Below are 27,778 nucleotides of genomic sequence, written 5' to 3'. Positions count from 1 at the left end.
TCCCAAGTGAAGGCAGACAGGCCATCAGAGGTTCCAACAGATGTATGGGAAAAATGGATCAGAGATGAGCCAAGTTACAGGGGAGATACTCCTGAGAGAAATGCAGAGGAGATTAAAGCCTGTTTACTTGTTTGGAGGATGTGATTGGGTAACTGATTGTGCAGGGACTGAGAAGTCTCCTCCCTCCCAGCTCTCCACAGCAAGCTTGGAATCTTGGAGTGAGTTCTCTGGGTTCTGTCTGGTACACAGCCCCTGTTGCTTAGCAGCACTGTGCAGCAGTCATTAAGGCATTGAACTCCTGATCATGAATTCTGTTCCCAGGTATAACCCAAACCTCAGTTCCCTTCATTTAAAAAATAAGTTGGATTAAAGTAAAGGTAAAGAGTAGGCCTTATGAATCAAGAGTTGCCAGTTTGAATCCCAGATATGGATTAGCTCAGAAAGAAGATGAAATTAGTTAATATTCTGTTGTATAATCAGATAGTTTTAGAAACATGCCTGTCAACAAAGTATATATGTAATGTGTTAAAAATTGAAAGAAAAACATACGAGAGTCTGAGTAATGTTTGTTGGCATGAGAATTATCCATTTCTCTGAGATGCGGCAAAGGGTACACACCTGTGACCCAGGTTAGTGCAGCAGGCGCTGAGCAGTCCCCTCTCACCTGGCGTCCCTCTCTCCATGCGATCAGAGCAGCGCCACAAAACAAACTCCGTTTGTCATCGCCATCGCTCTATCACCCAAAACACAGACACCCGCTCCCCACCCGTCCCCATGCCTCTCCCCCAGAACCGACGGCGAGCACGTCCCCGTCTCCGCCCGACTCCGTCTCCGTCTCAGGGTGACTCGGAGACAGTCCTTGCATGCCAATCAGCGCGCGGTCGCCATGCAACTGCATCTGAGGGTACCAAAGTCAAGGGCGACCAGCTGTCATTCCTGTCCCCCAGCAGTTTCAGGCCCCGGCTGTGTATGGTATCTCACTCTGGTGTTTGAAGCCAGCTTCAGAGGGGGAGCACAGAGGGGTCACCCTCAAATCACCGCTTTCATGCAGTCGTAAGTAGCTAACGACAGTGCACTTAAGGCTGTAATGCATTGTGTTTGGGCTGTAACCGTCCTTTCATAAGGCAGAAAACCAAGCCAAATGCAGTGCTTTCAGGGCTAGGGAACAATAGGCTGTCAGCAGTTCTGCCTTTAAAGCCAAAAAATGAATTCACAGTACATCTGAAGGAAGTACAAGGGAATTTAAGCACACAGCAAAGGGAGGGAGGGACAGCAGGCTGGTGGTGCCTTTTCTTTCCTAGTCACTTTGTGATAGTGAAAAATTAAAATAATAGAAATAATAGAATAGAAATAATGAGAAAATAAAGAACAGAAGACAAACAGCAGTGGAGTATTCACGGAGCCCTCATTGTTGGCTGTATGGAAGGAGTTAATGCCAGATACAAATACTCATAATGGTTTTTTTTTGTTTGTTTTATTTTGTTTTTATATAAGGGATGAATGTGTGTAGGTTTGTGTGGGTGTGTATGTGTGTGTGTGGTACATCCTTGGCCTGGGTTTCATACAGCAACTATTTTGATTTAGTGGGACATAGTCAGTTTCATTTTAGTGTTAGTGCAGCTAAAGGAAAAAAAAAAGGTGTGTCCAACCTTCATGGATGAAACTTTAGTGCACTGAACGGAACGATGGCATATTGGAACGAGTGTCTTAGGAAACAAAGCGTGCAGATAATCGAGCGTCTGGCTCGTAGGCGAGCGCTTGGCCGCGTTAGCGAGCCGCAGACCCGCTAACAGTGGGAAAGTTCAGAGGATGCCGGGCCAGCTCGACCTCAGACGGAACGGAGGGGACCGCGCCTCGGCAGAGTGTGCCGACAGGGTGAGCGGCAGATGGCTGAGGGGGCGGGTCTGCAGGAGGCGAGAGCCGTCCCTGTTCCCCAACAACGAGCACAGAGGGAGAGAGGCTGGGGAACAGGCCAACGAGCGCTGTGGAGGGAGGCGGCTGGGGGCGAATCGGCCAATTATCACTGCATCAGCATAAAACTGGTCTGCCCCACAACGGTGCCCAGACCCACTCCGGTCAACAACAGGGTATATTTGAACTACGGCAACGGTTTCAGGCCAGGTTCCATCAAGACATCAACAGAGGGGTGAACCTAACGTGTTTCACAAAGTTCTACAGCAGGGTAAAACCTACCTGCAGGGTAAAACAACACCTTCAGCCCAGGTCTTATCAACAGCAGTATAAAATTGCCCACTGTGTGATCAAAGTCACAACCTTCTGTATGCCAAGTGCAAGGGGGACAGTCCAGTGCTCAGTGGATTCAGCATGATGACAATAAAAACAGATATTGGAGCATGGAAAAAGTGCAGTCAAACGGGAGCGTTTGGAATGCATGGCCTCCATGAACCAGCTATCCCCTGCATCACCTCCTGTGTAAAAACCCCCCAAAAAAGCCAGGAGAACAGCGAGGCACCGCTTTCACGGTCTTTGCCCTGCATGCCTCAGCCTCTGCCAGCCTGGCCAACCATCTGCCCCTCTGGTGCTTTACGCAACGCTGCATTTCCGAGTCTATTTCCAGCTCGCAGTCTGGGAGAGGGAGAGCCGCAGAGTCCACCAGGAAAAAGATCCACGTTCCCTGCGCTTACGAAAGGTGCATCACAGAGTCCGCAGAGTAGTGCTGTCCCCTTCAGCAAGAGACTCCTGCACCAGCTTAATATAACATATGGTGTATAATGGGTATTTAAACACATGGATTGTAAATGGTGAATATAATCAACCAGCCTGGTTCCAGCTCTACAGTGGAAATGGGGTCTAATGAACCAGCTTGGTTCAATCTGTATGTAGGTAAAGGGGTGTAATGAGACCCATTAGTTTCAGCTCTATACTGGAAAAGTGGTAGTATTTTTAATATTCATTTATAGTATCTTTCATACAGTAATCTAGCTTTTACAGTACTTTTCAGACATAATAAAAGGAAGTAAGAGCAAAGACAGTTTACTAGGTTAAAACTACAAAGACTTAACACAAAAAGGGGTATAATGAGCTGGCCTGTTCCCGGCTCTGCAGTGGGAAAAGATCTAACATTCCCCCTCATTTAAAGACTCCAAGAATATACATCTATGAAGAATAATACCTGTGAAGAATTTCATCTATATGTAGCAGTGCTGAAAACCATAACCATAATTACACCTTATTCAGCTACCGATACAAAGCTACATGTCAGAAAGGCTTTTAAAGGTTCCTTCCAGTGTCATTTTCCAGGAAAGCAGCAGCCGGTGAAGAACGACTAAGTGCTCTGTGCCGAGTCCCAGCTACACATAAATACCACTCTAGTTCTAAACACATTCCATCGGCATTGGTTTTTCAGACAAATCAACCCCCACTGTTAACCAAATAAGTACTTAGTGCCTTCATGGATGGAGAGCACAGCTGGCACAAAGTCAACACACGCTACATGGACTGCAGCATGACCCTGGCAAATTCTTCCATGGTGTGTGTATGGCAGCGTGTGAGCGTCTGTGTGTGCTTGGATGTGTATGAATGATGTGTGTATGTCTTGTTGTGTATTCAGTATGAAGGACTTGAGCTATGAGTGCAGTGGGTGCTTGGAGACAGGTAGGGTCAGGGTGGTTTCAGTGCATGCCTGACCTGCTGAGGACAGAGCTCACTATCGCCCCTGCTGGCAATTACAGATTCTATTGCAGGCGCATTCCTTTCTGGAGTTCTTTTTGTGGCTTTTCACATATTCCGGTCATACATGTCTAACTCATTGAGTGGGGAAAAAAGCACGAGACGTGTCCATATTTCTGTTGTTATAGAGAAGTTAAGCCTGCTGTCAAAATCATCCATTCACTTTGCCGAGAGCATTTCTACCCCTGACACATGCAAGCGGATGCATGATTGTTTTAACTGCTAGCTATCTCCTCCCCCGCTTGCTCTCTGGTTGTTTTCCCTCAGCAAGGCTATTTGTGTAAGCCAAACATATTGTAAATATTCATCATGAAACCTCAGCACGTGTTTCCCCTGATGTGTGTGTTTGTAATCTATGGTTTCAGCGCCACTGCGGCTGCAACCCAGAGCCTGCCGATGACTCACTGGGCTAACAGTCCACCCAAACAGATCTGCAAGACAGAGTGTGCAATCTCGCGCAAATGAATATTTGATGAGCGCTTATAGCTTTAAACTAATTCTTATAAATAAATTCCCACTCAATGGTCTGTCAGAATAAAGCATAGGCTTTTTTGTTGCTGTCTGAGGGGTGCGTAATCTCAGATTTCATTTTGTCTCTGTGACTCATCTCCATGATGCTATTGCCGGCTTTTTTTCATGTGCACGTTGAGTTGTAATGTAAGAGAATTGTTCCATTATCTTTATGGTCAAAAGAGAGCGGCTGAAGTCACACTGGGACAAGCTTAACCACAGAGGGGGACTGTCGGGGTGAAATATACCAAGGAGACATTAACTGAGTAAAATAACAGGTAAATGGAGGGCTCATTTAGGTCTTGTCAGGTTACAGAAAGAATAGGTCAGTTATGAATTTTGAGAGCAGGGAAGAGAGTTCAAACTAAAAACGTCTGGTTGCGTTATACTCTTCATATACAGAGACAGTAGTGCATGTACTCCCTGATAGGTTTAAGTGTTTCTTGATGTTTTTAAACTGTTTAAAGGTACAATTACAGTGGCACTTTGTTCATAAATGTTACTACTGATTGCATTGATTGTCTTAATTAAATGATTATTTGGCTGATGTCCAGAACCTGCATCACCTTTGCAACTAACATGGATCTGACAGAGTGGTAGAAGTCATTCATCCGGGTTTTGACTCTGTGTTGCATTTCATTTGCTTGGCAGATGGTATTATCCAGAGTGACTTGTATAACTATGGGTTTTTGAATGTTATCCATTTATGCGGCTGGATATTTACTGCTTTGAGTTAAGTGCCTTAACCTAGTACCGACAACAGTGGCCCACCTGGGAACTGAACCCGCAACCTTTGAGTTCCGAGTCCTGCTCCTTAGCTGTAAATCTAATCTAAAGGAAGCGACACATATTTCTCTCTTGATCCGATGTGGGTAACCGCTCATGGCCCCAGTACAGAGCGCAGTACTGGAGAAAAGCACTGGAACAGAACATATAGCACACCCAAAAGGCCAAGGTTTCTGAGGCTCTGCCGTAAATGACGTCCGCCTCACCCGCCAAACTCCACACAGTCACAGTGTCCATTGCTGAGATGGTCACATATACAGCACAGCAGAAGTGCACATTGTAATACTCTGGATCCAAACTAGAAAACCCTTTACTCCTTGGCAAAACAAATTTAGTAATGTGTGCTAATGTAATCAATAATGCGTGTTTAATGTAGTTATTAATGCTTTGTTAAGCATTTATAACTGCGCTTTATTCTAAACTGTGCCATTATGTGTGCTCTCCCACTCCAGACCTACCCTTGAAAATGTCACTTGTCTCCTAAGTGGCCTCTCACTCGGGTACAGCATGTTCATGAAACAAAGCCGCAAACAGCATCAGTAAACTACAGCCTGCTCTCACAGCAGAGGATCAGACCACAGACGGAAATGTCAGGCAAAGGTCGCGGGGGGGGGCGTTTAGCGGTCTTGAGACCGATCCTCCATCTTCTTGAGGGGGACCTGTAATCAGCATTCCAAGGGCTCACCTCCAGATCGCTCCCTAACCTTTGACCCCCTTGCAGCAGGTTTTAATTACAGGGCACGAAACGCTGGCACGGCAGGAAGCAACCTGCAACCGCCTCCCCCCCCCCCCCGCTAACACACATATCCCCACGGGTGGAGTGAGTCATTCTGTCTAGGAGGGTGCTAACTTCCCCTCTCTGCACCACCCACTCGCTCCCCCCACAAACCACTCGTACTGTGATGGGATCCACCGCCATGCGTCATCATTCCACATGGCAGTACTCCGCTAGGGGTATAGATCTGTCCACGCATACGCCCCTGCCCACCTCACTCCCCATTTTGTCATCACTAATTAGGCTTCACCTGCTGCTGTGTCAGCAACACCTCACTGGCCCCCAGCACCCCAGGGAATCGCTGCCAATCGGATATTCCACTACACTTCCACTACAGATGACTTGGCTTTGCCTCATACACCAGAATGGACATGAACTCGTGCCCCCTCCCCTTCCTGTTCCCCTTTCCCAGGTTTGGTCCTTGTGGAAGGAGAGACAGGAGGGGCACAGTCTGTCAGGCCACCACCCACTAACACCATCAGAGTGTTCCCACAGGTCAGAGGCCCCCCCCCAGCCACATCACCTGACAGCTCTCACCTGTTCAGCCCCCTCACCTCACCTGTTTACGGCTAATTCAGTTGTGCAGTCATAAGAAAGACAACTCTCACTCTCTCTCTCTCTCTCTCTCTCCCCTTTCTCAGCAGAGAGAAAAATATTTACAGCATTTCATAATGAAATGATCTAAGGTTGTGTCTTGTCTGTCTGCGATGTAAATGTGCAATTCACAGAGAGTTGAACCTGTGCCCCCCACCACCACACACACCCCCCCCACCCCCACCCCCACCCCTACCTCTTGCTGTCACCAATATTTTGGAATTAATCTTCTTCCCATGTTCTGCCTCATTGATATGCCACATTATAGCCAGCTGAACAGCCGCCTCAAACTTCACACGACCCGTGGCAGCTATTTAAAACTGGCATTTCATTCCGGGGGGGGGGGGGGGGGGGGGGGGGGGGGGTGGCTGATTCCAGGCTAATGTAGTGTGATTGGATGTAGTCATGTGTAACATGTGCCCCCCTTTCCACCCTCCACCCCCGACGCCGCCAAACGAAAACTGATTTTTAATCAGCGTGAAAAACAAAATCGGGAGAATACACTGGTAAGCACGGCATTTCCTTGCACTCTCTCGCACCCCTGCCTCCTCTTATCATTGGGGTGTTTAAACATGTGAGGCAGGGCTTAAAGGTACACTCAGGGATCTCATTACATTGGTTAATTCTTTCCGCAGCTGACAGGGCAAATAAAACAGCAGATACATACCCTCCGTGTTGGTCTCTTTTGAAGGAATAATGGCCCTGCCCTTGAAATTTACTTAGGTTTTGTTAACTGAACGCCAGCACCAGCCATATAATGAAATTCCTGCCCATTACTCAAGTAGCCTATTAGCTAGCAGATGGGGGGAAAAAAAATTAAAAAACAGCTGAAGAGTGGGCCATAAAACCGACAAGCTGAGACCACCGGTGCTCTCCCGTTAGCTGGGTGAGTTTAACTCTGATTGGAGAAGCACAGCTTAGCCCATTCGTTCCTATGGCTTGTGGCATACACCATGATTGGCTTCACATGCCAAAAACAATGCACTGAAACCAACAAAAAACAAAATAACATGCTCCAGTACAGCAAGGACAGGCTAAAGTAAGAGCTAGAAACACATACACAGGAACTGAGAATTACATTATATTATATTATATTTGCTCAGCAGATGGCTGTATTCAGAACAGCAGTAGATTAGATTTCACACATTATACATATGTATTAGCATATATTTTAAGAGGCATTTTAGGTTAAGTGCCTTGCTTAAGGGGTAGAACAGCAGTGACCCAAACCCCTGCAATTCTGGTTCCACAAACACTGAACTACATTGTCACTCAAGAGACAAAAGCAGCAACCACTGGGTCCACTTCTCATAAATTATAATTACATTTTTATATATATTTATTAAGTACGAAAATGAGACATCCGTCAAGAACATTACAATTTTGCAGGAGCCTTTCCTCTCTCTTGGCATATCACCCACACGTAGTCCGGAGTCATTTTACCAGCTGGTGGCTTGGCAGGACCATTTAAATCACAGAGAGGCACCGCGGGGTGAGGGCGACAGAGCCGCCCTCCGTGCAGGCAGGGTGCATCGTGGGAAGTGAGCGGGCACAGACCACAGACTGTGTGGGCACCTGATGGAGTGAGGGAGGAGAGGAGAGCGACGTGACTGGCTGACTCCTCCTGACCTGAGCGCTGGTGAGCAGCTTGCCACATGGCACCCCCCTGCGCCGGTCCATGTGCCCGTGTCACACTCGGGGGCGGCCATTAGCACCGGGTCATGGTAATCCTTGTGGGAGGGAGCGGCTGGGTTCTGTCCCCTGCAGAAAGCCATCAGCAGAGGTCAAACACAGGGTGAGTGTACCCAGCGGCTGCTGCGCTCTCAGGGTCTCTCAGAGCATGGACCAGGGCGGACTCCCATTACACAGCCACTGAGGGGCGGACCACCAGAAAAGACGGACCCTATCTAGTGATCAAAGCGCTCTCCCACAGAGCATGTTCAGGCAGGAAGCCAGAGGTGCCCAACGCATTCACTTCACTCTTTCCCAAAAAAAAAGCTGAGACTCAAAGTACAGCAACTCACGATACAACACGACAACCGAACGAAATGACACACACGGAAGGCAATAGTGTCATTTCCTTCCATGACAGGAAAGGGCAGGGTGAGGTGCTTATTGGATGTGGACAGAACAGAAATGTGTGGTGGCACTTGTGTTCAGTGAGAGAACACAGAAAAATAACTACTCTAAGCCAGTCACAACCACCAATGTGCCTCTGTAAGGGAGAGTCTCATCAAGGAATGCCTCTTTCATCCAGTGTGGATTTTCACTGTGTGAGTTTTGTTCAGCTTGTTACCTCTACGTCAGCCCGCTTATGCTATTGAGTAAGAAAAATATATAATTTTGGGCAGTAAGGATGAGAGGGCTGGCATAAGCTCTCTAGTGCTCAGATTGATTGATTCTCCCTATGATGTTGGCCTGCCACAAAAGATTAAGCCAGACTTCACGCACTGAGGGACAAATTCTGGAATGAAAAGTCAGACTTGCTTCTTCGGATAAATCAGAACTTATTACGCGCCTTGGGTAAATTATGTTTTGTGATGTTGACGGGTTCAGGCTGTTGTTGCGTGAAAAGAGAAAATTCTCTTTTTCCTGACACAATGGAAGAAGTTCGATATCATTAAACACACACACGGGCAAGCACACACACACACACACACACACACACACACACACACACACACACACACACACACACACACACACACACACACACACACACACACACACGTTGCACTGCCTGTTTTGCAAGATTGTAAGAGTTGGATTTATGAAATTAGAAGCTGTTCTGAGCAAACATTATTTTTTTATATTCTCCCTCCCCAAAAAATAAAAAGCAACTACATAACAGATCAGAATAGATCACAGTCATGAAGTGGTATTGCCTGATGTTTCCCCAAAGCGGCTCGGGTAGCTCTTAAAGTTACCATGGCCAGAGGGTAGAATGGAGAAATACAGATATTAAATCTCTCATTCCTCAGTGAGGAGTTTCTTTTTTCACACTTCCAGCCATGCACCGCTCTGAGGAAACCTGGGATTTGCACAGTACAGTCCCACATCAGTACACCAGCCCTTCCTAGTGCCTTCTAAGGGGACCTCGTGTGCAACCACCACATCCAGTGCACAAGTTGAACACTGTTATCGGCAATGCAACTTTTCTCAAAACGTCTGTGAATTCTGTGAAAGTTGGAAAGTGAAAAAAATTGGAAATTACTTTTTGTATCTGACATTGAGGGATTTGGAAAATGTCTCTCTAGGACAGCACCTAAACATAAGAGAAAGAACAAGCGCTACCTCTGCCACTTTGGCACATTCAAGTCAAACACACCCCAATCACATGGACCATTCTACCGTTCCAGAGGACACCTGCACAGGTGATCCAGACAAAGCCTTTATGTGGCTTCTGCCGAGGACTCTCAGTGAGCCATATACTCATCCTTTAGACCTGTGCAGGTGCCTGGGAGCACATGGTGAATAATGAAAACTAAGTAAATACGGCCACACTGTTTTCAGGCTCCCTGGTGTGTTTTTTTAAGCTGTGCCTTTGTCTGATCTTTGTCAGGTAAGTGTGATCACGAGTGCACCTCTATAAACAGACAGTGGTAAAAGGTCAGCTCACCTATTCCCAGTTTTCATTATTAGGTAATCATATACATTCATTGGGATGTGTGTAATCACTGTGAGTTACTGCAAGCCATCACACAAATGTCACACACTGAGTAACTCTGAAATGAATCAAGGAATGTTTTTTTTCCAGATCTGTGAAACCACTTATCAATTAGCTCCAATAGGAAGGTCATCAAACCACCCGCTGATGGCAGTTGTCCCAAAATCGCGTGGCAGTCAAGCATGACGTGCTCATCAGTATCCCAAGATACACAAAGGTCAGAGTTAGAGCCCCAGTCAGGGCCTTCCCATCATACACCACTGTCATTCAGAATGTTGTTACAACCATTGATCCAGTCCAGACTGAGTGTGATCCGGTTCCAAGGAGTCCCACCACTCTCTCCCTGTCTTGGACTAAGGGCAGGCCGGGCGGGGTGAGGGATGAGAGGCATGGGGAAAGCAACAGGCCGCCCCGGTACATTATTAGGCCTGGGGCTCTGGATTTAATTCACCCTCCCTTCTTGCAGCAGCCGAACTCCTTTAAGGGCTGGCCTTGAGTCAATATCCAACGCCACACCGAAGATGCGAGGAGATGATGGGAGCTCTTGCCAGACACCCATCTGCAGACAAGGGGCGGGGGAAATAAACGCCCACATATCACGATTCAGGGATGACAGAGAGAGAGAGAGGAGAAAGGGAGGGACAGAGAGAGAAGGAGGGAGGGAGAAAACAGGTGGAAAACAACTGACGGACTGTGACAGGACTGACTGGATAAGCTGCAGGAAGGAGAAAGAAGGAGAGGGGACAGGAAGAGGGGTAGGGAAAAGACCAGAGGAGGGACAGGAAGGAGGAGGGATGGAGGGAGAGAGACAGGGAGGGAGAGTAAGCAGAAACAAGAAAAGAGTGAGAGGGCTGACAGGAGAGGCTGCAGGAAGGAGAAGGAAGAAGAGAGAGAGAGAGAAACAGACTGAGAGAAAGGAATGAAAAGGTTTGACAGAGGTGGCACAGAGGAGAATAAGAACAGAGAGGGAGAGTGAAATAAATAAATGGGAAAGAGAGGGCTCTGGGGCCCTACCTAATCTATTTGGCTGGAGTTAATGCTGTGCCTCCTTGTTGTTCCACTCCAGTCCGCACCCCAAACAGGGGTCAGAGTCAGTGACCTCATCACGAATGGACCTCAGGGTCACCTCACCACCAGCAAGTGATTAACAGAGGCATACAGCCCCGCCCCCACAACCCACCTGCCGTCTCTTGGCTGAGCATGCTCAGTGTGTGCTGACTTCTCACTTTGATCTACTGTGTGCAGGCCGCTGTGCTGAAAGCTGGGGCTGTAAGTGTCGTGCTCTGTGTCCTGTTACTGTAGAGTCAAGAGCGTCGCTTTGCGTCAGGTACACACAGACTCTTTTCACTCTCCAAAACCTAGAGAGACACGACACTCACCCCCAGCCACCCCTGCACATGCACAAACACACACAAACACGCACGCACGCACGCACGCACGCACGCACGCACACACGCACACACGCACGCACACTCTCTTCCCCATGTGCTTATGTCTCCTTCTCTTTCCAGTGAAAAGCAGGCAACCAGAGAACTAGAAGCAACTCATGATGCATGAAGCAAAACTTGCACTGAAAAAGGTCACATTCCAATGGGGTTCCGTGGCGGATCCTTGCATTTACCCCCACGTGTGCATGGTACGTTACACACATCATGTGGATGGCGTTCAAAATGAACAGTGGTGCAGAAGCATGCTCTTTTGGATGTGCTAACTTCCGAACGTTACTAATGCTAACAGGGCAGATGCTGTTTCTCCACAATACAAGTGTAGCATGCTAGTTTGCAAAGATACACTGATGCTTTGGTCTTCCAGGAGATATGTTCTGAAAAAAGTGCCGCTAATGTGAAAGTTCTGAATGCCAGTTTTCCTCTCCTCATGTTGTGTGCAGTAGACTGATTTATACCCTACAGCCTACTGTGGCTGCATGAAGGCCATTCACAAGTTTATCCGATAATTCAACCCGTTTCCCTGGTTTCTCTGAGCAGAAAAGTGAACCGCAGCTCCAGAGCTTTGCTCAAGGCCTGTCAAGGCCACAGTGGCTCTCCCGTCGAATCACAGTTCAATCGTTGAACTAATAGCAGGACCAAGGACTCACTGGGAGAGAGCTGATTGGTGGGACCAGAGCTCAGAGCATAATCATTCGCTAAGCTCTCTCCATGGCTGGTTGAACCCCCCCCCCATACCGCCCACACCACCACCACTGCATCAACCTTCAGTCCACATCACCTGGCTCTCTGCCCCCCCCCCCCGTCCAAAAAAAAAGGGAGAAACACAAGCTGTTGAGTCAGGTTGGAGACCAGAAAGGAACTTTCCCTGGCAAGCATGAATGAGCGCAACGATCTGACACTGCCCCTTAAAGCCCCTGTCCAATGACCAGTCAAAGAGCAGAAGCGGCAGAATTTTGCTAGGGCAACTGGCCGTCAAATCACAACTTAGCTATGCTGATAACAAAGCTCTCAATAAGGAGGTGGGCATGGAAACAGACATCTGCACCTGCTTAGGTTCTTAATTTGTCTTTAGGTATTAATTTTTTCAGGTGACCATACAAGTGGTTCGTGGAAAATACCACTGTAGTTGTATTTATGTCCCAAATGGCAAGAAAGCTCTGTTAATATTTACATATGAAGCTCTACAAGCATCTTCCTGCATATATTTCAGAGAATCTCAGTGGTCCTTTTAAATAAATGTTGACTCTGCTCAGACAAAAAGACTTGACCTCACCTGAGGTGACATTGCCTTGGAATGGAAAAAAATTGAGCACCCAGAGGTCAGCTTGGTGTTTTCACCCCCAGTTACGTAACCAAAACAATCCCTTTCCCGAAAAAATTTTTGGCTTGGAAGTTCACAATCCATTTTGCTCTCAAGATTCATTTTTTGTTGCCATTACGCTGACTCAAGGCCCAGAAAACATCGGCGAACACAGCATTATGTAAGTAAACAAATGACTAGTAGCCAAAAAAACAGCAGGTAACTCTTTAAACATTCAGTTTGCACTATGCAAACAACTCAGCAAAGTGAACCTTTCGAAAGGAAAATAAAAAGCAATAAAAAAACCACACAAGCCAGCCTGACAAATTTAAGCAGACTCCGTGGAAAAGCCGGCATAAAGCCTGCCCAAAATAAATGTGATGTAAGAGAGTCTGAAATATGGATTAAGCTCCTGTCTCACGCTAGCAGCATGACCACAGTTTGCCCCCACACACTATTTCGCTGTGCTGTGGCAGCGTTTAGAGGGGTTTTTCGATGCTTCGCATCAGTAAACCCCACAGAGTACAAAAATTGATTTAAAACAAGAAGGAACAGGCTACTTTCTTTATCAGAAAGGTTATGGTGAAAGGCGGTGTGTCAGACAGAGTCATTCCCAGTCTTTCAGACAGTTTTCTGCCAAATGGCGAATTTACCCACGGGATTCCCTGTACTTCCTCACACCCTCACTAACAGCAAGGTGAAACACTGCAGGACTGGCACCAGAGATGGTGCAGTTCCAGTGAAAATTTCTCCCTGGGACAAACCACAGTGGCACTAATCCAGTGATTACTATCACTCCCTGGAAGTAACTGAACTTCAGCAACTGACAGATGAAGTCTGATGAAGGTTTCTGACCAATCCATCAGGAGGGAAAATGAATCGGGCCAAGCTTATGGCAGTAGGAAACGCCTTTACAATTTGACAAAAACCCAAAAGGGAAACCGAAACAAACGTCCCCTCTGTGATTTCTGCGATTCTGTCCTCCACTAGAGACTTTGAGCCAGATAGCACTTTGGATGTGCAACAAAGTTTTCCCTCTCTCTTATTTGTGGGCACACAGGGTGTGAATGTGTGGAGAGAGAGAGAGAGAGAGAGAGGGAGAGAGGGAGAGAGGGAGAGAGGGAGAGAGAGGTGAACATTATTGGAAAGTGCTGGGAGCCGGAGTTAATCGCACTGATGGGGGCTCATTACTCTCTCAGTGGGGGGGGGGGGGGTGGCAGAGGGAGAGACAGCAGAAAGGAAAAGGGGAAGAAAGAATGGAAAAAAAGAACATCAGGGCGCGGTCCATCAAACAGCAGCAGGAGCCCTGTCTGTGAGGGAAGGGTTATCTGGCGAAGCTGCTGCTTTTAATAACAGCCGAATGTTTTAAACATCACCGGCTCATCAAAATTAATGAGATGGGAAAACTCCTCCCTGAGAAACATTTCTGGACACGCCTTTGAAAGTGTGGGAGACCAGCTTGCCCTGAGGGTCAAAGGTCACCAAGCTGCCACCCCACACTGACAGAAGGCTCCTTTTCACAAACAGGCCCAGGTTGACTTTGGTGAAACCCAGCAAAACCACCAATAAAACTGGTTGCTTTGCCATCTCTGCATTATGGTATGTGACCTCTGAACCTTGACCTCTGAAGTGGCCGCAGTCTTACAAAAGAGCAAAAAATGCACCATCAATGTAAGTATCACAAACTGATCATAGGTAGACACGTGAACCCAAACTCCTGACTGGCAGAGTGGTTAAGGAGGTCTGAATTACAAGTTCAAGTACTTCACCTGAGGCCTTCACCTGTCTGTCAACAGAGCAGCCAGCCACAACCATGTAACCAACACACACACACACACACACACAGGTGACAGGTGAGTCACCTTACCACCGGCACAGCACTGTCACAGCGCAGCCTTGGCATGAGCCTTCTGGCACAAACTGACCTTTTACTTTCAAGTTTCTTTCTCCAGCAAAAGCCAATTCCTTCGTTGCGGAGTGCCTGCATCCAGCGGACTGATTTCCATAGAAACCCAACCAAAGGTTTGGTAGTTTAATGGGAGGGTCCCCAGGGGGCAGGCGGGCTCGGTTTTGGGGATCCAAAACGGATCTGACAGCCAAATTGTGAGCTGCCTTTGGAGACCAGTTTGGAGATGGGCTTTCTGCAGTGATTAGGAATGTTAAAAGGCAGGTATGGGCAAAACTGCTTGAGGAAAAAAATGGATTTTTATCCTCTTTGTTGAAAAATATCTCTGAATAAGAGTCAAGAGCGTTTGAAGTCCAGGCCTAAAACGGGCTGAACCTGGTGTCAGTGAAAACATTCATGCTTACAGAGTAATCAAGCATTAAAAAAAACCTGGGTTCATGACCGCACAACACAAAACCAATAAATAAATATCTCACACCAGCAGAGAGCTCCTTTCCCTGGTGAAACTAATCTTCTCAGAACCAGAACTCACAACAGCATTCCAGAGGCCTTACGAGACGATACCATAGTATCCTCACAACTACTCAGTGCACCGATCACTCTGGAAACACCACTAGACTGATGAAAAGCTGATCTGAGTAGAGAGGAGGGAGAAGGAGTACATGCTTCACAGGATGGTTAAATTTAGTGCTTATGAAGACGTAAGGCACTGCGCTCCACCTAACACTTTCATCCGGACCCATCACTCTCACCCATCTAATCTACAGCAGAGTCGCTGCAGGTGGACTTGTCATTATGTCTCAAGCCCATTACAGCACCTGGGCCCCGATGTTTTTTTCCTTTGAAAAGAACATACTCAACAAAGTACTGGAGTTACAAGATTATCTGTCAATACCAGGCACCTACATCATGCTGTGAAGCCATTATAAGTTCCAACTCATTTTTCTTTCTCGGTGTATGACCTCTCCAGCCTTTGCTAAAACACCTGGGAGAAACTTGCACTTTGACTCTAAACACTCATACAGAACTTGTGTACTCCCACTGAAGTGTGAAAAGAGACTCTGTACAGGACACAACAAAATGCAAAAAATGATGGTGTTTCTGTACCACTGAGATTACATACAGTACACAGACCCCACTTCGCTGTTCACGTCTGTTCCAAGAGTGTGTCCAACATTCCAGAATGTTGATGCTAACTGACCAATCAGAACAGACTGACCCCGATCAGTGTGTGTGGAAGCATTGGTCTGTGAGCCAGGCCTTTTCCTGGAGAAGAAGCCAACACTTTAGATTTAGTTCAATGAGTTTCATGGTGACTAAGCAAGGGGACTGTCAGCATTGCTCTCCTTTCATCTTTTGTACTTCCCTGTCGATGTTCCACAGGGTAATGGTGCTGTCCACACTGGTGAGCCAGGCACAAGACTTCTGTCTTTGGCCAGAGACCCCTTCGGATTATTCAGAAAGATTCAGCAAATCAGAACACTTTTAAGCTTTGACAATGAAACAGAACTTTCAATGTTAAAAACTCCAAGCTGAATACGGAGTAAACAGAGTAAATAGAACATCTTTAGTAAATAGACTATCTATGCTGAGTATAATACAAATTTTAGTAAATAGAATATCCATGTTGGCACACCTTTGCCAAAAGGAGGAGGGCACGCAGAGAGCTTTTTAGCTCCACAGGAAAGCATAGCTCAGACTCAGTCTGTACTCAGGCCTTGCTGTCTGATGTGGGAGGACAGAGACTTTCACTTTCTGGGGAGAGATGGTTTGGATGGGCGGGGCCCGGGTAAAACTGTTGGCTCTTACATGGGTTCTCTGTAAGAATTCAAAAGTCAGTGTTTATTGCCATTACAGTCAGTGTCTGCATTTGCTTGAAACTGGCTGTAAAAGAAACACTAAATAAATAAAGAAACGATCAACAGCCACAGGGTGACTAGTTAGAAATTACATTTATTCTGTCTTATCTTTTTTTTTTTAAAACACACAAAATAAAATAACTACAGAAGAAAAGAGGAAGTGGGGGGGGGAGATCCAAGGGTTCGACAGAGCAGAGGGGAGGAGAAGTGGGCCAGGGTCCAGCTTCTGTTCCTCAGGTCAGCTCTCCATGGGGGTTGCAGTTGTGCTGTGAGCTGCCCGCTGATCTGAGCGCAGTGGTCTCTGTTACAACTCTCAGCCAACAGCGGGTGACCAAGCCTCCCCCCTCCCCAAGGCCCAGCTTGTCAGTAAAAATGCATCTTTAATACCCTCCCCCCCTATGTCTGAGGAACACTAAATGAATCAGTCAGCTACTCCTGATCTACAGCAGATGTAAGGGGGGGGGACAATTTCGGCTGTCATCTGGAGCGTTGCGCGGTGCTCTTCAGCTAAGCCTCTACATTTGTCTCCTGTCACCACAAAAAGGGATCTGGTTAAATATGCAGCAAACGCAAAAGCCCTTCAGGTCGGAGTCCCCCGGTGCCTCCCGGAATAACAGCGCCGGCAGGCAACCGCGAGGTCGTCAAACGAAAGGAAAAACCTAAACCAAATCAAAAGTGTCTTCATCAGTAGGGTCTTGATTAACAGGGATCAGTTCAACAGTAACACTTATAAGTACAGTGTCAGGTGACACAGCCTTCTTGTTCAGCACTTGCTGCCCACCCCTCTCACATGGACACGGGCAGGGCAGGTGGCGCCTGCTAGCGCCCCCCTAGCGGAGCAGAGTGCAAGGCGTGTGAGAGGAGTTTCAGACCAGCAGGTTTGAGGAAGATGACATCATCCAGGACAAGCAAAGGGGAAGGAGAGGAGGAGGGAGGCAAGCCGGGGTGGGGGGAGCACCCCCTCTCAGGATATGGAGGAGAACTCCTTGAGCAGGACGTCCTGGCTCAGAGTGTTCAGGGAGACGTTCTTCCGTACGTTCAGACTGATGGAGCGGACCTGCAGGGGGGAGAGGGAGAGACAGAGAGAGAGTGCCATCAGGCACAGAAACACAGACACATGTACACACGTACACACATCAAAATTCAACCGTACACTCATGTATGCGCACGCATACACACATAGAAAATCACATACACACATGCATATTTATACACATACAGAAACACAGACACAGACACACACACACAGAAAAACACACCACCATCACAACTCACACACACACAGAAACACACACAATCACATACAGGCACAGAGAAAAATACAGGATCAAAAATACAATGAAATACCAAACTGAACTGCACACCACACACACAGGTACACAGACAGAGACACAGTCACTCATACACACGCACGCACGCGCACACACACACACACACACACACACACACACAGAGACACAGTCACTCATACACACGCACGCACGCGCACACACACCCACCCACACCCACACCCACACCCACACACCCCCTCCCCCACTCTGCTGACCTCTATGAAAAGCCATGACGGTTGCTGCATATCCCCCAAGTTTGTGGATCGATAATGCTGAGCTCAGACAGTGCAGTAGCCCATGTGAGCAGATAATAAAGTTAATGAAATACATAAATGCATTATCTCTGCATGCTTTTTAAATGCGACGGCAACAGCCATGCACACAGCAGGGCGATGCGCTCTGCAGCCCTGGGGCTCTTCGCATTTTCCCTGTGATCGATTGGCCGCTGTCAGCAGAGAGAGAGTAGCCGAAGCTCGGAGCGAAGCACAAAGCCCCTAATAAGCTGACAGACTTCATTACAGAAATATGAAGGATGTTCCTGTGACGGGTTCCCAAATAGCACTCAAACTGTCACCAGTGAGGGATGCCGGGAGATCTAGACTTGACCGCTTCACTCCTTTCCCAGTGAACACTCAGTGGCCCTGGGACGGAAGTATCAGTGCATTTGAATATGGTGAAAAATGGTGAGGCACTTCTGCCGCGCCTGAACTACACCATTCTGTTACCAGGCAAATGAGACTGGTTTACATACACAGTATGACCACCTCTCAACCCAAAGGTAGCCCCATTAATGAGTGGGATGGAGAGGACAGCACTGGAGCCAACACCCCGAGCATTACATTACATTACATTATTGTCATTTAGCAGACACTCTTATCAGGAGCGGCTTATATAGCTTACAATTTTACATTTTACATGTTACCCACTTATACAGCTGGATATTACTGAGGAAATTCTAAGTACTTGCCCAAAGATACAGCAGCAGTGACCCCAGCGGGGAATCGAACCCGCAACCTTTCGGTTACAAGCCCTGCTCTTTCAGTTATGAGCCACCCTGAGCTTGGCAGAATGTTCCATTTCCAAGGGGTGGGAAGGGGGTGTGTGTCACATTGCCTTTGAGTGGCCAACTTAAACCTAAACTGAAGGGTCAAGTGCTCCAAGCCTACCCATGTAGGAGTGAACCTGGTTTGGACACTGGCAACCACCCCCCACACCAACCCCCAATCCACCCCAACTCCAGCACCCCACCCCGCCCTGCCTGGCCCCACCCTCCTTCTCACCAGTTCTTTGAAGAAGGCCGCCTCCTTGGGCTGCTCTGAGTAGCGCTCATACTGGTCCAGTCCATCTTGCAGCTTCAGGGTGAGTGTGTCGTAGTTGGAGCGTACCACTTCCAGAACCTGAAACAGGAGGGGAGGATACAGGAGCGGTGTTAGAACACAACTTGCCACCTCACTATGGCATGCAGTGGAGTACTTTCCAGAGCACGCAGCAATCCGTAGGCGCTGACATGCATGACCGTTTCACTTGATTCATACTTATCAGTTAAATTTCAATTTATACAAACTCCTGTCTAGATTCAATCACTGCTTCTCCCCCCAAAACAATCCAACTCCGTGGGTTGGTGACGCCCCTCTCCCTAGGGGAGAACTGACAGCGGTGAAGAATGAGTAACACTGAAACTGCCGTCACCATTCGACCCGTATGGGATACTATCCGCCGTTGATAAGAGTAGCCAAAGCGTAGCTGTGATGCTGCGCAGTACCAGGGGCGTTTCTTGAAAAGATCCAGGGCTAAGTCAAGCTTCCCTGGGGCTCGTCTTTTTTTGAAGGGAGATCGGCATCTGTAGGTTGGGGAGGTTATATCCACCTTTATAATAAATAAATATTATCACACCTTGGGACGCTGCAAGTCAAGTTCTGCTCTGTTACACAGTCTGGCTATTGTTTTGCTATAAACACCTCCTTTTTCAGGCGAAAATATTCGCTATAGCCCCGAAAGATCGGACCTAACGACACCACTGCGCAGTACTGATGTCCCAGTGTCCCCCACTGACCCTCTCATCCTTAGCCAACCCGTCATCCCATCAGCAAAATAAAACAAATATCTTCAACGCGTACCGCCTATTGAAAATGCACAAGGTTTTGGAAGGACGGCGTCGACGCCCCACGCATAACTTCAGACAGGGGCCTTCAGATTTACAGCCTCAGTCGCAAGGCCGCAGAGGAGACCAGACTTACAAACTGGTCCTGCAGACAGCGGTCACAGTTATGGTCACGGTCACGTCCCAGAACTACCCCAGGTAATCCAGTCTGACTGGCTCAAACCAGACAGCTTCCTCATTTCTCAAAACGTCCTTCCCAAAAGCTCAATATCGGAAGTAATTTAATCAACAGTGCCAATATTAAAGGTCTCCTGCCGTCAAAAGACTGACAGGATGAAAAACTGTGCCACAGTTCATAGTTTGACATATATCTCTGTCTAATGGATTATTTAAGCAAGAGCATTTTTTGAACAGCAGCCACTCCATTCTGAAATGTGAGTCTAAAATTGAATTCAAGAAGAAAGGGTCCCCTTTTCCATTCTAAAAGGATCCTAAAGATGGAAATTTGGCTCATAGCATGGTTCAGTATAAAAATACAGAAGAACAATGTTTAAAATTTCAGTATTTGTACCAGAAAGTACCAGAATATCTGACATGTGCGTGCAAACGCGAACATTCAGACCCTCCCCTTTATCTATTCCCTTTTAGAGCCTGCACGCAGCCCTAGCATCCATAAGCACTTCTCCATTTGACGCTCTTCCGGTTACACACTCAAGCCACAATGTTACAGTGAGGGAATGAGATGACGGACCTCCATAGGACCCCGAGCTCAGACTAAACCCTGCGGCTGCTTCACGGACCAGTGCCTTCACTGTCACACAGGGGACCGATCTGAAACAACCCAAGAACCGAGACAACGCCACAAGGAGGAGGAAGAACGCTGAGGGGGTATCGTTTTACCACAACCGAAAGCAGTGAAATGAAGCATCACAGCCAGAAACGGAAACGTCCTGGGGGGTGGTGTATTATGGGTAATTAAATCCGATATTAAATCCGGGGGTGTGGTACAGTCTACCCTGACGCCGTCTCAGGCTGTTAAACGCCCCTGCTGAGAAACAAGCAGTTTTTATACTTCTTTTTTTTTTCCTTTGACAATCAGCGGGTCATTACTTCCATACTTACCCCATTTCACTTTCGTTCACGTGACAATATTGCTATTCAACTTTCAGCCTGGTTATAGAGATGGGTTCTTATGCACGACAAATCTATTTTCAAGTTGGCAGTGCAGATGGAGCAAACACGTAGGTAACACTAATAACACAACACAATATTTAAGCCGTTTAATTTCATTTGCGAAAAACCTTAATCACCGCCTTGTGGGCAGTTTTAGCACAGACAGATAAGAAGCATCATAACACAGGGGCTAAAGCAGACATTGTGCAGTTAGCTAATAAAATGGTGCTCTTGTAATGAAAGGATATCTTCTTTACACACACACTCACGAGGGAAACGTTCAGCCTTCAATTAGAGAGCACTTGACTTTTTTCTTTTTTTTTTTTTTACTCTCATTCTCCTTTTCTATTACAGCCCTTTATAGGACTCCATTACCTGCAGGACCGGCGAATTTAACGGAGAGAAGAGATTGAGAAGAGAGTGCTAGACGACGGAGTTCTCTTTCTCTGTCACTCTCATACACACACACACACACACAAACACAGAAAAGAGAGGTATCGAGTCTCTCTAAGGGAACTCAATCTCATTTTCACAACGCCTGGAAAAAAACAATGGCTCCAACAGACAATTGAAGTGCTGAAGATAATTTCAGGGGTCAGGAGAGCAGTAAGATCTATAACCTATGACACAGTGGACGTGTGACACTGGGGGGTAGGACGTGGAGGGACAGACTAACAATCCAGGAATCCCCGGGAGGACTGTGTGGACTGTGCTGCTCAATGTCATTTATCTCAGTGCTGTCATGCCCCACTCCAGCGACAAAGACCCCCACCTCCCTCAATCCCCCCCAAGAACAGGATTTATCAAGTCTCACATACTGTAAGTTCAAGTCGTTACAGAGTTCTCTGCAGCCCCTTGTCTCTGGCCAAAAAATGGAATGTTGTATTATAACGCAATAAAAGGCCAACCGTCGTGTCTCCGGAACTCTGAAGTCATCGTGTCTCCTTGCCAAATGGCTCCCTGATCTTATCATAATTACAGTACAGTCGGTACATATTGATTCACAGTAGGTCAGCAACCTGGGGTGAGAGACCAGACACTACTCAAGTCAACAGACGTGCTAACTCAATCGCTGTAGGACAGCCAATACAGGGCTGGCTAACTGACAGGTGTTACAGATTCATCATCATGCCCTGGGTATTTGTCTAGTGAATCAGACAATCAAGCATGCAATTGGGGCAAAAAGTAATCAGTATAAAGACTCAGGGTTCAGACTGACTCCACTGAATCTGGAACGCTTGTGTTGCTGTCATTTTCTTTGCCAAATTGTTGCATTTAGAAGTTGCTGCCGTTACTGGGAATAAAGCTGAAATTTGACAGGATCAAGGTCGTGCCTTTGTCCTGGCACCTGGGATTTCAACTTGCAACCCTTTTAGCTGAAAGCCCAACAGCTAAACCCGCTCTTCCACATTGCTGCCCCAGATAGACAGGGATTTCAGGGACCGCCTCAATCTCCACTTATTAATGTGAGGGTGACATTTTCAGCTGCTATGACACGCTGATATGATTACATAACTTCCAAAGGGCTGGGGGGGGGGCATGGGATTTATCTGAATGACAACTTGAAAATTGTCTTCTAATGCATATAATTGCTTTGGAGCACCTTTGTAAAGATACCCATGTGGAAAAAAATTACTACAGTAGCAGCCTAAGGCAAAGGTTTCATTTCAGCGTTCTGATAAATGCTTCTATATTAGCGTTACCACAAGAGCTCAATGCACGAGTCAGGGACACACAGCCTGCCATTTAGAAACCAGAACATGACTAAATGTCAACAGACTCGAGAGATCAAATTGAAAGAGTGCGTAACTAAATTATTCAAACGGGAATCAGCAGTGTGGTGCCCTGCATGCACAAATGGCCCAGTAACGACAGCATGACTTAAATTTCCCACGCGCTCGTACGGCCACATCCAGTCAGAACGCGTTACACTTGCAATCAGAGCTGGATTACTTTAAAGAAGGAACTCTGGGAGGCCAGTTCACTTTTCAGCTCCTTTCGAATCACTTCACAACATCTTCCACGAAACTAGCGCTCTGCTTCTGAACCAGCGCACAATGCACACAGAGGACCTCTGAGGCAGACTTGGTGACCAAAGCTTATATACCACTGTAGCTACATGTGTGAGTGTGTGTGCGCTCTTTGTTGTGTGCCTTTATATTCCTCTGTATAACTCTTCCTGTGTGTGTGTGTGTGTGTGTGTGTGTGTGTGCGCTCTTTGTTGTGTGCCTTTATATTCCTCTGTATAACTCTTCCTGTGTGTGTGTGTGTGTGTGTGTGTGTGTGTGCGTGTGCGTGTGCGTGTGTGCGCTCTTTGTTGTGTGCCTTTATATTCCTCTGTATAACTCTTCCTGTGTGTGTGTGTGTGCGCTCTTTGTTGTGTGCCTTTATATTCCTCTGTATAACTCTTCCTGTGTGTGTGTGTGTGTGTGTGTGTGTGAGTGAGAGAGAGAGAGAGAGAGAGACAGAGCATGTTGTGTTCCAATGTTCTTCTGTGTGTTGGTGTGTACATTCATATTCCTGTATTTTTGCTTTTTTTCTTACTGAGTCTGTGTGTGGTCGCTTCTGTGTCATTTTCTGTGTGTGTGTGTTTGAGAGATCCCCACCCAGACAGCCATTACAGGATCTCATTCCCACAATTCCCTGCACATTTCGTTTTCCATTCATCTGTGGAAGCGGAGCGGCGCGTGCGTGACACTGCCCAGCCGCCTCAGCAGGTAAAACAAGGTCACTGTTGCACTGCAACAAACCACCCTATTTACTGGCTCCCATGATGCAGCTCCCCACAAGGCCAATTCAGGCAGTGCTGCACTCCCAGCATCACAGAAGACCTTCCATCACCCACCACCAGCCAATCAGAATTCTCTGCTCAACTCAGGGTATGGACGGGGTCAGGAGCAGGACATTGAGTCAGAACCTCAGAGTTTGAGACACGGCGGTCAGCTCCTGTCTGCAGGAGCGCTGTCATCGGGAGTGTCAGCTGCAGCCATGATACCATTCCTCTCCTTCCACCTGGGTGACCAGTGAGGTGCTCTCTAACAGAAATATACCTGTCCCCCTCGGACCGTGAGGAGAGGCGAAGCCCTTCACCCCAGTGCCACCAGACACACTTAACCTCCCCTGGCAGAAACAGACATCTTTATCAGGGGCTCTGTATTCATGACTCCTCTCTCTCACCCAGGGGTTGATGGAACTGCCTGTAGTCCAGACCTCCCTGCTGTATTTCACTCTCAGGACACCACATTACCAGGTAACACTTTCTCCCTTCCCTGAAACTCTTATTCACTGTGCCAACACTTCCCTACATTATTCACTCCTATTACAGAGTATGCGAGTCTTCCAAGTTTTACTCTGTATAATGGTGGAACAAACACAATGACTGTATGTCATATATGTGTGTGTGTGTGTGTGTGTGTGTGCGTGCGTGCGTGCGTGTGTATGCACGTATGGTTTCTAGAATGATATAAAAAACAAGAATGTAATAACACATTATGCATAAAGAGCTGCATAATACTGCAATCAGTATAAATTTGCTCATGTAATTATAACAGATACTAATAATAACGATCTACAATCACAGAATTACAAGATTAATCATTACAGTGACAGCTTATATTTAAGTTAAATAAAATTGACAACCACAACATTAGCTTCCTACTGAATGGATACAAAGATTATTTTAACTCGGTATAATCTAATTATAAACAAGCAACAATATATGAATATTACCAAATATTATCAAGTATATAATATCAAGTAAAGAACCAAAGTGAACTATATTACTATAAAATTATATTTATAAGTCACTCATGCATAGACGCCTTTAAAGCTTAAACAGTAACTAAATTCTATGGAACGTCAATGTCAGAAGCAGCTCCGCTTGCTACGATAGCTAGATAAATACCAACTTCTATAAGAGTAACCGAATTTGCAATACACACACGCACACACGGGCACACGCAGGCACACAACCACTGCAGTGATAAAGATAGCAGGGAAATTAAGAGAGGAGACGTGCCAACAAGGCTGCAGCTGCGTATCGCTATAAAAAGGGAATCACTCCGCCGCAGATGACGGATCATTTACGCTGTTAATGGGGTTCAACGTTTGCGAAAGCAAGGCAAACAATGGGCCCCGCTCCCATTACGGGGAGCGGGAGATAAAGCATGAGGAAACGCTTAGGTTTCAATCAGCAGGTCTTTCCCTGCAAACGACACAATGCGAACTCAAGACCTCGATGACAAGAGATTCACGGTTTGATGAGAGGGCGACGGAGGTTCTTTTTGCGACTTGGACGTAAATCCGTTAAAATCTGAAGGCTCTTAACATGTTTTCAAATTAAAGTCTCTTTTCTCAGTATGGACTTCCTGGATCGACACCAGACTAAATAAATGAGGTGTGGTTTGTTGTGTCAGAATTGGACCATGTGACATGTGGTGCATGATGTGGAATATTTTATGCACCCACTCCCACCATGCCTCCCAAAAAATTACATTACATCTTACATTATTTAGCAGACGCTCTTATCCAGAGTGACTTACACAGGTTACAGTTTTTAAATGTTATCCATTTATACAGCTGGATACTTACTGCATCAAATCTGGGTTAAGTACCTTGCCTAAGGGTACAATAGCAGTGCCTTAGCAGGGAATCGAACCAGCAACCTTTTGGCTACAAACCCTGCTCCTTACCACTATGCTACACTGCCACCCCAGCGGTGGCAAGAATCTCAGCTTTCCGCTGTGCATTCTAGAACACTGCCAGGGGCACTTTCATACAGAGCATCCATCTCCCCAAAGCACAGCGAGAGGCATTCATTTTCACTCTCTTTCAATGTAACATCCCAGCATTATCCTCACACCCCCGAACCCCCCCAACCCTGTGCAAATGCATATATTGCTCAAGGAAAAAAAAAAAACTTGTAATGGGGTGGCACAACTTCTCACCCAGTACCACAATAGTTTCTACCAGCTTAGCCCTGATCCCTGCCCTGACCATTTCCAGGTTTTCATTCTCCTGTGATATCACATATAAGCTGGGAAATTTTGAAATAAGATGTCAACCACTACCTCAATTGCAACTGAGAAAGCGGCCTCACGATGTACAGCGTCTTTTAATTTCTTCTTGCCATCTTGTTTTTTATTGTTTTAAGAAATGAAGACAAATGGCTGCCTGAGAGAGCTTGTCGAGTGCTTTGCGCTGCGTGCTCTGAAATATTCATCAACAGCGAGAGGAAAAACGCCAAACTGTGTGGCACCAGCGCTTTTTTCAGCAAACTACTTTCAAATCAAGAGGACAGGGATGGTGTGCTGAAGCTAGACCCCCACCCCCTCCACCCATACCCCCCCATCTCATGGCCTGCTCCTGGTCTAGTCAGCACTATGCAGCTTCCTAATGGGGGGAGGGGGAGTGGCTCGTGGTACACCACTTCTCCTGAGACACCAACAACTACTGCACAGCCATGAGTTTGGGGGGGAGAGGGATGGCAGGCGGGGCTAGGCAGGTGACAGCTCGGGAGACAGGATAAGAGAGCATTTCGCAGCTCATTAAAAGTGAAGACTGGCATGTAGGACCATGGAAGATGGAAGAGAGAAAGAGATGGAGAGAGAGAGCGATGGCCAGACCAAAAGAGACAGAGAGACGAAGTAAACTGAAAGCCTGGGAGAGAGAGAGAAAGAGAGATGTACAGGCTGTTCTCAGAACCTGTGAGGACAGGAGGTGCAGTCTGTGCTGCGAGATTCCCTAACTGTAGCTCCGCTATCTGTGGGCCGCCAGGTTCATTTAAAGTACCTGTCAAAGGCTTCTGCACGCCCCTACGTCTGCATGTATCCCCAAACACCCTCAGTAAATCAATTCACACATCATGACCGAGCGCCGCCTCACAGATATATAGCATGCTCATTTGCCGGCAATGACCCGGGAGCTCATAGCAGTGGAACAAATTGGCTTCTGTCTGGGACTGGGTGGGTCAGCCGAGGTGCCTGCGTCTCTCCACCCTCGGTACTCATCACCTGGGACTCGTGAGAGCACCTTTGAGTTACTCTGACAGCGATAGGATGAAGCGCCTACCTGCTGACGGTGTTTGCCTCCTGATGCACCATGGGAATTGTAGTGTTCATGAGTTGTAGAAGTTCATGACATCACTTGTGTTCAACCAATCAGTGATGTGTTTTTGGGGTGGACAACCCAACATTACCACTAAACTGAAACATGAACAAGTACAACCACTCTGTCCTTGGCCATACTGCCAACAGTAGAAGCTGGATTAAAATAAGTAATAATCTTGTAAGTAAAGACAGTTAAGTAATAAGTTAGTGAACAGCCACTGTCAACATCTGCTCATGCAAAAAGCTTACTGACATGTTCAATAATAAGAGATTATAAGAGATACACTACTACCTGGTCACAGTGAACAAGCTAGCGTCCTTGTAACCAGAACAAATCTTTACACCCTTCATCCTGGAACTTGGCCTTTTGACATTATTCCCTACTACAAGGATGTCAGCTTAAGTCCATTATATTAAAAGTCCATTATAAGAGAAAGACAACAAGAGCAGTAATAGAAAGCCAACACACCCCATCCTGTACAACATGATTTTGTATGCATTCAGCATAGCTTAGAAACCAGCTTTGGAACG

The 27,778-nt window shown here is 46.9% G+C and overlaps 1 protein-coding gene across 1 annotated transcript in view; it reads right to left on the bottom strand.

Annotated features, from left to right (window-relative positions):
• Window positions 1-16,703: 16,703 nt before the first annotated feature.
• The window catches only part of armh3 (armadillo like helical domain containing 3), a 56,541-nt gene continuing 45,466 nt past the window's right edge, over window positions 16,704-27,778 (bottom strand). The window contains exons 25-26 of the mRNA XM_036551124.1: window positions 19,147-19,263; window positions 16,704-17,592 (exon numbers count right to left, since the gene is read on the bottom strand). Coding sequence (XP_036407017.1) covers window positions 17,500-17,592; window positions 19,147-19,263 — 210 coding nt within the window. The 3' untranslated portion in view covers window positions 16,704-17,499. The remainder of the gene's footprint in view (window positions 17,593-19,146; window positions 19,264-27,778) is intronic.

This window comes from Megalops cyprinoides, chromosome 1 (genome assembly GCF_013368585.1).
Source record: "Megalops cyprinoides isolate fMegCyp1 chromosome 1, fMegCyp1.pri, whole genome shotgun sequence".
Classification (NCBI taxonomy): domain Eukaryota; kingdom Metazoa; phylum Chordata; class Actinopteri; order Elopiformes; family Megalopidae; genus Megalops; species Megalops cyprinoides.
Note: the sequence above shows the minus strand (reverse complement) of the source record. Positions and strands in the feature narration are given on the sequence as shown.